Source organism: Melozone crissalis, unplaced genomic scaffold (assembly GCF_028551555.1).
Source record: "Melozone crissalis strain CALT ecotype California unplaced genomic scaffold, PUWL_Pcris_2 ptg000150l_1, whole genome shotgun sequence".
NCBI classification, from domain to species: Eukaryota; Metazoa; Chordata; class Aves; order Passeriformes; family Passerellidae; genus Melozone; species Melozone crissalis.
In genome coordinates, this window is record NW_026535921.1 from 402,606 (window position 1) to 412,845 (window position 10,240).

A 10,240-nucleotide genomic window follows, 5' to 3' on the forward strand; every position below is an offset into this window, starting at 1 on the left:
TGGGACACGGGGAAGGAGGGAGGGTGGCACAAGCGCAGGGCAGCAGGGTCTCTACCCTATCCCAGCTCTGGGCACCCTCAGCTCCTTCCCTGCTGCCTGGGGTGGCACAGCCAGCCTGAGGGCACCAGCACGGCCCCTGGAAGGCAAGGCCAGGGCTCAGAGTATCCCCCTGCAGACACAGCAGTGCTGGCAGTGCTGGGCCCCTCGGAGGTGGGGAGAAGGTGGTGGGAGAGCTGGGGGAGCTCTGGAGTGGCCAGGATGGAAGCAGGTCAGGCTGTGCCAGGGCAAGGGGAGCTCTGGAGTGGCCAGGATGGAAGCAGGTCAGGCTGTGCCAGGGCAAGGGGAGCTCTGGAGTGGCCAGGATGGAAGCAGGTCAGGCTGTGCCAGGGCAGGGGGAGAGGGGCAGGTCTGGAGTGGCCAGGATGGAAGCAGGTCAGGCTGTGCCAGGGCAGGGGAGGAAGAGCCGGGTCCTGGTCCCAGTGCCAGGCAGCAGCATGAGGGTGCAGTGTGCCATGGGGCACTCACTCTGCTGGAGGAGGCTGTGCCAGGGGGAGCACAGGAGGCAGCAGAGCCCAGCCAGTCGCTCCTGGGGACACCAGGCACCAGGCTCTGCCCCCAACGTGTCCCTTCAGGCAGGGATGGGGCCAGGGCTCGCTCCAGGCAGGCCTGGCCAAAGGAACAGACAGAACAACGTGCCCATGAGAACATCAGCCTTTTATTTCCTCCCCACCACGTTCTCATGGCAGACAAGACACAGTCATGACAGAGGGCTGGGCAGCAAACCCCGAGCACAACACGACTGACGGACACCAGAGGAACACGGCTCAACACAAGCACAGCTTCGGGCACACAGGGGGCACCAGCTTACAGCCCTGGGCACTGGGGGCTTTGGAGCAGGGCTGAGCCCCACAGTGGATGTGGGCACAGGGCTGTCACTGCCTGCCCCCCATGGCCCTGAGCCCCTGCCCCACGGTGGCAATGCCAGCACAGGGGGCACAGCCAGTGTCCTGCCTGACCGTGTACCCCGCTGCAGCACATCGGCCCCCACCAGAGGGGACTCTGCACGTTGGAAACCCCCTGGTGCCCCCTGCCAGCTCACAGCTCACAACCCACTGCTGCCCAGCCAGTGCCTAAAGAGGAGAAAGGCACTTTGGTGTGTCCCTGCTGGCCTCAGGAACGCTTGGGAGCAGCGGCAAGCTGAGCAAAGGTTTTCTGTGCTGGCTTCTCCAGAAGCCCTTTGGTCCCGGCCCTGGAGGGGGGCATCTCCCTGCAGCCCCAGTGCCCAGGGATGCCCACATGCCAGCGGAGCAGGAGCTCAGCCGGGCGGTGCCGTGCCAGCCCCGGCCCCTCACACTCAGGGGTGCACTCAGAGCCACTGTCACTGTGCCGGGTGCTGAGCCCCTCAGGGCCGCGGGGCCGCCCAGCAGCCGGACAGGCGCCGCAGCAGGCGCGCGAGGGCTCCCCAGCCCGGCTTACCTCTGCCCGGGGCCGGGCTGCCGCCGCCGCCCCCGGGGCTCTGCGGCACGGCCGGGGGCCTGGGGCTGCCCAGGGTGAAGCTGGGGGAGGCTCGGATCCGGGGGGAGTCCTGCCGGCTGCCCCCGCTGCCGGCAGCGCCGCTGCTGAAGCTCCTGGCGCGGGGCAGCGCGTGGTCAGAGGCCGAGGCGGGCAGCCCCCTGCAGGGGTGAGACACGGGGGTCAGCCCAGCACGGCGAGGGGGCTCCCCCCGCACCCTCCACCCACCCACCACAGCCCAGCAGCGAGGGCAGAGCCCTGGCAGAGCCCTGGCATCCTCCTCAGGAGCTGCTGGGGACAAGGATGTCACCAGGCCTGTCCCCGAGAGCCCCAGTGCCCTGCGCTGTGCAGCGCTGTCCCAGCAGCGCTGTCTCAGGGTTCCTCACCCCCCGTCCCAAACCAAGGAATTGCTGAGTTTGGAAAAGGCCTTTGGCACCGTGGTGTCCAAGCCTCCCCCAGCACTGCCCAGGCCACCACTAACCCTCCAGGGATGGGGCGTCTGCCCTGCCTGGGCAGCTGTGCTGGACAGCCCTTTCCAGGAGGGAATTGTTCCCAATACCCAGCCCGAACTTCCCCTGGCCCAGCCTGAGGCCATTTCCCCTTGTCCTGTCCCTGTTCCCTGGGAGCAGAGCCCGACCTGCTGTCAGGGAGCTGTGGGGAGGAAGAAGGTCCCACTGAGCCTCCTCTTCTGCAGGCTGAGCCCCTTCCCAGCTCCCTCAGGTCCCCCTGAGCCTCCTCTTCTGCAGGCTGAGCCCCGTCCCAGCTCCCTCAGCCTGTCCCAGCCCAGCCCAGTGCAGGACGTGATGCAGGAGAGACCTCCCAGCTTCCTGGGGCAGGCAAATCCCAACCAGCTCACTGCAGGGACCGACCCCCGCCGTTCCCGGGGCCGGGAAGAGCTGGGGCCAGGGCAGGTGACCCTGGCAGGCGACTCACTTGGGGACATTTATCATGTCTAAGTGCCGTTATCCTGCAGCTCCCACGCTCGCCCCAGCCAGCCCTTACGTGGAGCTCCTGGGGGGGGTCCTGGCACCTCCTCTCCGCCGCGGGCCCCCGGCGCTGCCGCGCAGCCCCCGCACGTGCTTCAGCATCCAGGCCCGCAGGTTGCCCAGGCACGCGTGCTCCGAGAGCACGATCCGCGGCCAGGGGTTGCACTCGGCCATGTCCAGGGCTGCCACCGCCAGCGCCCGGCCCACCTGCTTGGGATAGGGGACAGGTGAGGGGCGTGAGGGGGCAGCAGGGGGGGCACAAACACAGGGGACAGGTGAGGGGCGTGAGGGGGCAGCCGGGTGGGGCACAGGGTGAGAGGCACAGGTGAGGGGCATGAGGGGACAGCAGGGGGGGGCACAACCATAGGACACAGGTGAGGGGGCACCAGGACAGGAGGAACAGGACAGTGTGGGGCACAAGCAGAGGGCCCGGTGAGAAGGGGAGCACAGGAAGAGGGGAAGCATGGGGGAGAAAAGGAAGGATACAGTGGGGGGCACTGGGGAGGGGAGCAGCAGTGAGGGGCTCACAGGGACAGGAAGGCACCAGGAGAAGGGGGGCACGAGGGGAGATGAGAGCACCAGGAAGGAGGGATGCCAGGGAGGGAGAATGCCAGGGGGTGGGGGCACTGGGGAGAGGGGCAGCTCCCCAGAGCCCGGGACAGCAAAGCCCCAGCCCCCCTCGGGCTGTCACTCCCCCTGCAGGCTGCCCCGGCCCCGTACCTGCTCGAAGAGGTCCACGGTGTAGCGGGAGGGGAAGTTGGGCTGCGGCGGGGGGCTGGCACGGCCGTTGTCGTGGCAGGCCCCCGGGATGCTGTTCACCGAGCGCCCCGCGTTGTAGTTGCACTCCAGGGTGTAGCTGCGGGGCACGGGGGAGCCCTGTCACCCACAAACCCGCAGCTGGGCTGGGGTTATCCCGCATCATTGCCCTGGCAGGGCCTCTGCAGCAGGTTCAGGGCACTGGAAAGGGGGTCCCACTGCACCAGGGAGGGGGTCCTGCTCCAAAGGACACAGGAGTGCAGGGAAAGGGGCAGGGCTTTGAGGAGAGCCCCCTCCGATGGCAGGAACGGGGGGATGTGTGGGGATGCACGGACGTACCAGAGATCAGCAGGATGGGAATTCAGGGTGGATGTCTCAGGGTGGCACCCAAAGTGCCAAGGTCCCTGTGAGGAGACCTCTTGGTCACCTCTGGAAGGTGGTGGGGAATGGGGGGGTCCCTGATGGGTAGAGAAAGGGAATTATCCACTGTCACCACCAACAGTCCAGGGAGTGGGCAGCTACAGCCTGTCCCTGACCCTCAAGGTGCCTCGGAGCACTTCCTCTGTCCCACTGGTCCCATCTGTCCCACGGCAGGGCCAGCAGAGCACAAAACCTGAGCAGCTCTGGCCCAGTCTGCCTGGGGCCCACACGAGCACGGGGAGCACTCCCAGCACTTTTTGGGATGTTGCTGTTGGATCAACAGCCTGGGCAGCTCCAGGTCAGTCACAGAGCAAAGCTCCCCAGTGAGCCAAGCCCAAAGCCCACGAGTGTGTGTGTGTGCTCCTGTGGGGCTGCAGTGGGCACAAGGCAGTAGCTGAGCACACAGCAAGCGCAGAGGAAACTGAGAGAGCCTCTGCTCTGTGGGTCTGGCTGCCTCACCCCGTGGGATGCTCCCAGGAATATCCCATCCCACATGGGAGAGGGATGGATCACAGGCATCCCCAGCTCACGGGATCACTGATGGGCTGAGGCTGGAATCTCACACACAGCCACGGGGATGCTGTGCCCACCACAGCTCTACTTAATTACAGCTCAATACAGCCAGGAACACACAGGAAAGAGGAGAATTCCCCTCAGAAAGCTGTGCAAGAGCAGGGAGAAGCAGCCAGAGCAGCTGCAGAGGGCTGGGGAGGACAGGAAGGAAAGGAGCCTGGCTGAGCCTGCGTCTCAGGAACACGGCACAGCCAGGCCCAGCCTCTGCTGACCGCCCTGGGGCCACGCAGGTGTCTGTCCCACAGAACCGTGTCCCCTTTGCCCACATGCCCGCCCACTCTGTGCCCTACCTGTGGATGATGCCCAGGGCCTTGTAGATGGCCACGCGGCCGCTGCCCTCCTTGGACTGCCCGTCGCGCTTGTCCCGCGCGTACATGTTCTTCTCCGAGAAGTTGCAGCCCGTGAAGTCAAAGTAAGGGGAGTTGAGGGAGATGAGCTTGGGGAACAGCATGTTCTCCACCTGCAGGGGGCAGGGAGCAGCAGGGCTGAGCGGGGCTGCTCATCCTGCTCCGGTGGGAGCAGCGCCGAGCACAGAGCGGCACCGAGGCCCGCTCTGCCCAGCTCCAGGGTCTCACAAGCTCCAGCTGCGCCCAGGGTATAAAGGAATTGACAGAGTGACAAAACTCTCCTTTGTCCCCTTAAAAAGGAAAGAAACCCACAAGTTTCTCTCCTCAATTAGGTGAAAAGACACCTCATAGGACCTGGGGGGCTTCACCTCAAACTTAAGGATAGCCAATTTGACAGAAGCCGAAAAGTTCTGCCTGAGCAATTTACCAGAAAAGGAAGAGAACACAGAAACCAATCCCTTTTGTGAGGTGTTTTACCAGGGGCAAGGACCTCTTGCACGTGGCTGGGTTTTTCTCTCTAAAGAGTTTTGTTATTTTGCCTTTTATGAAAACCTTTTTGTTTCCAACACTGCCACAGAAGCCATCCTGCTGCTTTTCTGCCTTCTGAGGTAGATGAGCTATCTCGGGTGTGACACAGATCCCCAAGAGCTTGTGAGACCTGGCTGGAGGAGACCCACATTCCAAGGGCATGCTGCCCACCCGCCGATGGGCTCCCCTCACAGCCAGCTGGGAGCACACCCTGCTGGCCCTCACCAGCTCCCAGGGGGAATCCGAGATCTCCTGCTGCCCTGCTCACCACACGGGGGAGGACAGAGAGGAGGAGGAAGAAAGGAGGAAAAGGAAGGAACTGAAGGGATTCCACGCCCCTCTCGCAGCAGCAGGAGCACTGGGGTCCCCGGGCAGAGCAGCAGGAGGCTCCAGCAGCACCGCGGGTTTGGGCGCTGCCCTCACCTGGTCGTTCTCGTCGCTGAAGCAGTTGCCGTACATGAAGCAGCCGCGCTTGGAGGCGTGTCCGTGCAGGTCCACGTAGTAGGCGAGGCCGCTGTCGCGGGGCGCGATGGGCTCTGCGGGCTGTGCGGGCTCAGCTTCGGGCACGGGGGCTGGGCCGGGGGTCCCGGGCCCCTCCTCACGGCGCTCGCTGCTGCCGGGGCTCGACGGCAGGATGCAGGCGGCTCGCTCCGAGCTCTCTGACACCTGGGCGTCCTGGCCCGGCGCCCTGGGGCCGCTCTCGGCCGGGCAGGAGCGGGGGCCGGCCCGCCAGGAGCCGGGGCAGTTGCGGAGGTTGTTGCTTTTGTCCAGCTCTGATAACGGCGCCTCCGCGGCCGGCGCGGGGCAGTTGGGGGATTTCAGGCTCAGCGAGCTGGTGCCGAGGGGGGACACAAACGTCCTCCAGTCCGGGGAGCCGGGCAGGACGCGGCTGTGCACGTGGTGGTAGAGCAGGACGGCCTTGGCGCCGTACACGGCGGGGTGCAGCTCGGCGTCGGGGTGCAGGTACTGCCGGTTCAGGTTCACCCCGCGCGAGTCGGTGCTGCGGGAGAGCCGGACACACCTGAGCTGCCAGGGCACCCGGGGCGGCAGCTGGGGCTGCTAGCACGGCCAGGGTAAGGGAGCAAAAAGGGCCTCTGCTAATATCCACAGATGTTTGATTCAGCTGTCTGGTGAGATGTCCAGGCCCCAGCACCCACACACAGAGAGGCTCAATTTCCCTCTGCAGGGGCCTGGGGGCTGACCCTGGTCTCGGGGCAGTACAAAGGTAAGGGACAATCAAGGAGTAGGGAAGGGGTGGCTCAGGCACATAGGAACAGACACAGGAACAGGGGAAGGAGCCAATGGGGTCTAACAGCTTCTTGTGTCTCCCTAGACCAGGGAATGCCTCCCCACCCCAGGGTCCCCACACCCTGGCAGAGCTGAGCTCGCCTTGGAGCGCTGAGGGCTCTGGGCTCTGCCTCAAAATGCCAACAATGGCCAGACCAATGGCCAGGAAGCTGCCAGAGCAGTGACACTGCACAGTGTGGCAGAGTCCTGCACAACCCTCCCCAGAGACAGCAGCCAGGAAGGGGCTGGAGCAGCAGGAGAGGCTGAGTGAGCTGGGGAAGGGGCTCAGCCTGGAGAAAAGGGGGCTCTGGGGAGACCTTGTCACTCCCTGCAACTCCCTGACAGCAGAATGGAGCTATGTGGAAGGGCCAGGTTCTGCTCCCAGAGAACAAGGGACAGGACCAGAGGGAAGAGCCTTGACTTGAACCAGGGAAAGTTTAGGTTGGATATTGGGAACACTTTCTTCATGGAAAGGGCTGTCCTGCCCTAGCACTGGCTGCCCTGGGCAAGGGTGGATTCCCCATCACTGGAGGAATTTAAAAGCCCTGTGGCTGTGGCACTTGGGGACCAGGGTCAGCTGGGCAGTGCTGGGGTAGTTGGACTCCATGGTCTCACAGGGCTTTTCCAAACCAAGTGAGTCCAGGATTCCATGATTTTATAAATATAACAAAACCCATAGAATCAGCTTTCTGAGATCCCTTCCTCAGCAAACTCACAGCCTTTTCCACATTCACACCCATCAGTGAAGGACACTCCCCTTTTGCTCACATCTACCAACCAATACCCAAATAAACCATTCCTGCTCCTTTTCCTGGGGGAACAGTTGGCCTCAGGGGTCGGGGAGGACGTTTCCAGCCCCGTGAGGCCCCGAGCAGGCTGGCAGGCAGGCAGAGGGCGCTGCACTCACCGGTAGTGGCCCCGCAGCACCCCGTCGGGGTTCAGCATGGGGATCAGCTTGAACACGAACATGCGCCGCAGCATCTGCGCTCGGGGGTCCTTCTCCCGCAGGATGAAGTCCAGGAAGCCGTTGAAGACAAAGCTGGAGGGGGTTTCTCCTGGGTGGACTCTGCTGCTGAGGAAAAACACCTGGGGACAAACAGCCGGGCTGAGGGGGTGTCCTGCCTGCCCTAGGACACCCCAAAAGCAAAGGGTCTCACAGACTTTGCTCCACAACCTCTGCCCAGACGCTCCAGCCCTTGGGGCCACAATGCCATTGCAGTCAGAGCCACGGGGGCTGCAGAAAGGGGCCACCACAGGGGCAGCTGGCCCCCAGCCCAGCCCAGTGTGGTGTCTCACCCTCTTTCCAGTGAAGCAGTGAGGCCGGGGCGTGCTGGTGTCTGGGAAAAGCTTGTCCAGCCGGGGCTCCCGCTTCTCCTGCATGCCATGGCACGAGGTGATGGTCAGCAGGTCCACACGCAGCTTGTCCAGAGAGTGGCACAGCAGCTCCCGGTGGTAATAGACCGAGTCCAGGGGGCTGGGGGGCAGAGGGGATCTCAGCCAGCCCCAGGGGCTCCTGGCCGGGTGGGGAACGCTGCCCACACTCACAGCCCCAGGGGCTCCCGGCCGGGTGGGGAACGCTGCCCACACTCACAGCCCCAGGGATGGGGAACGCTGCCCACACTCACAGCCCCAGGGGCTCCCAGCTGGGCAGGGAAGGCTACCCACATTCACAGCCCTGGGAGCTGAGCAGCCCCAGCCCCACAAGGAGCACCCCACATCTGGGCTGTTTGCTGCTGGATACCCTCAGAGCCGGCTGGGAGCAGGAGCAGCCCTTCCTTCAGGGTGAGGAGGGGGGCCCAGGGCTGGGTTTGCTCTGCCCAAACCCCAGCTGTGGCAGCAGTGGGGGATCAGCTCGGGCACAGCCAGACGGGCACAGAAGGTCAGGTCATCCCATAGGGGAGATAATGCCCGCCAGCAGGAGGGACAGGGCACTGAGGGACTCATCCCACCACGAGGTAATCCATTCTGGCAGGAGGGACAGGGCACTGAGGGACTCATCCCACCACGAAGTGACCCATTCTGGCAGGAGGAATGGCTCCAGAACAATAGGGATCCTCTGGAATCCCGTGGGTAGCTCAGGGCAAGCTGCTTGTGCAGAGCTGGGGCACAGAGGAGCACAGACCAGGCAGCTCTGGGGAGGGCACAGAGACCCTCCTGCTGCAGACAGAGCTACCCCAGGGGAAAAACCCCAAGCAGGCACAGCCCAGGAAGGCGGGACAAAGGCCAGGAAGGAGAAGGTGGGGGGCACACCTGTTGGGGGACATGTGCCTGCAGTCCTGGTAGCGGCAATCCAGCTCTTTGAGCATGTCCTGGCACTCCGTGTAGGAGAAGGGGTAGCAGAAGGCAAAGTAGGTGACGGTGCCGCGCTCCAGGAAGCGGTGCACGAAGGACAGCACGAACTGCGCCTCCACCACCTGCCAGGGACACCAGGGAGAGGGCTGGGCACGGCCCGGGGGCAGGGCCAGCCCAGCACAGCCCCTGCTGCTCCCACAGACACGGCCCGGGGGCAGAGCCAGCCCAGCACAGCCCCTGCTGCTCCTCCTGGGCACGGCCCGGGGGCAGGGCCAGCCCAGCATGCACAGGGTCCCTGCATGCACAGGGTCCCTGCATGCACAGGGTCTCTGTATGCACAGGGTCTCCATGCACAGTGTCCCTGCATGCACAGGGTCCCTGCATGCACAGGTCCCTCCAGGCACATGTCCCTGCCTGCACAGGGTCCCTGCATGCACATGTCTCTACATGCACAGGGTCCTGCATACACGGGATCCCTGCATGCACAGTGTCCCTGCCTGCACAGGTCCCCGCCGCTCTCACCTGGAAGCTGGGCCGCTGCTGGATGCGCTCCCAGCGCGGCCGCACGGGCAGCGTGCGCACGAAGGGGGTCATGCCCTGCGCGTACAGCCGGCTCTGCTTGTTCATGTTCAGGATGTGCAGCTTGATCAGCTTCCCCGGGGCGCCCCCGCTCACGCTGAAGTAGAACCAGGACCTGGCAAAGGGAGCGGCGGCGGCGCTCAGCCCCTGTCCGCGGCTCCCCGGGCTCTCCGCTGCCTCCGCACCCACCGGGAGCTGTCGGAGCCCCGGCGGGGCGGAACCGGATCCCTGAGCCCCCTCCCAGGGCACCCCCGGCCCCTCTCCTCAGACCCCCGACCCCACCGGGAGCTGTCGGAGCTCCGGTGGGGGCAGAACCGGACCCCCTGAACCCCCTCCCATGGCACCCCCGGCCCCACCGCTCCTCCTCCCGAGGCACCCACCCCCACTCGGTACCGCCGGAGCCCGTCAGACCCCCCGGCGCGGACACCGAGCCCCCGAGCCCCCTCCCAGGGAACCTCGCCGGCTCCCCCAGCCCCGCCACCGCCCCTTCCACCCCAGCCCCACTCGCAGCGGCCGCTCCCGGGCCCCCCGCCAGGACCTTTCCCGGGGAACGAATCCCCGCGGAGCCCGGCCGGTCCCATCGGCCCTTCCCGGTTCCCCGGCCAGCCGTACCTGTTGCCGTTCTCATACTCGGTGTGGGCGCAGTCGGGCCGCGTCCACACGTTGAACTCGTAGTCGGCGGCGGGCAGAGCGCTGCCGCGGGCGGCGGGGCCGCCCCCCGGCTCTGTGGGCCGCACCTGTTCCACGTGTGCCAGGTTGCCCGAGTCGAAGTGGGAGCTGAAGAGCAGACCCCCGCAGCGGATGTCCATGGCCCCTGGCATCTCCATGGCACGGCCGGGACCGGCATCGCCCCGGGACGGCCGCGGCACGGCCGGTACGGGCCGCCCGGCAACAGCAACGCGCGCGGCCATTGGCTGCCGCCTCCCAGCAACCGGCCCGCCCATTGGCTGGCGCCTCGGC

The 10,240-nt window shown here is 65.4% G+C and overlaps 1 protein-coding gene across 2 annotated transcripts; it reads right to left on the minus strand.

Annotated features, from left to right (window-relative positions):
* Window positions 1-1,373: 1,373 nt before the first annotated feature.
* On the minus strand, window positions 1,374-10,163 carry AGBL5 (AGBL carboxypeptidase 5). Of its 2 annotated transcripts, none has more exons than XM_054293423.1 (10): window positions 9,893-10,163; window positions 9,224-9,395; window positions 8,660-8,823; window positions 7,706-7,883; window positions 7,317-7,495; window positions 5,546-6,122; window positions 4,538-4,707; window positions 3,219-3,354; window positions 2,515-2,705; window positions 1,374-1,673 (listed from the first exon to the last, which is right to left on the minus strand). In XM_054293423.1, the coding sequence occupies exons 1-10, from the start codon at window positions 10,105-10,107 to the stop codon at window positions 1,403-1,405; spliced, it is 2,253 nt and encodes a 750-aa protein (XP_054149398.1). In that variant the 5' UTR covers window positions 10,108-10,163; the 3' UTR covers window positions 1,374-1,402. The 2 variants fall into 2 exon arrangements, 1 of the variants encoding a protein (XP_054149398.1); XR_008484137.1 differs by having other exon boundaries at window positions 1,586-1,673; window positions 2,446-2,705.
* Window positions 10,164-10,240: the final 77 nt, after the last annotated feature.

Bases quoted from the DNA above. Each gene is read 5' to 3' on its own strand.
- AGBL5 (XM_054293423.1), bottom strand. From the start codon at position 10,107: ATGGAGATGCCAGGGGCCATGGACATCCGCTGCGGGGGTCTGCTCTTC. The intron at 9,396-9,892 runs GTACGGCTGGCC...TCCCTTTGCCAG, and splicing joins GAGTATGAGAACGGCAACAG to GTCCTGGTTCTACTTCAGCG. The intron at 8,824-9,223 runs GTGAGAGCGGCG...TGTCCCTGGCAG, and splicing joins AGCAGCGGCCCAGCTTCCAG to GTGGTGGAGGCGCAGTTCGT.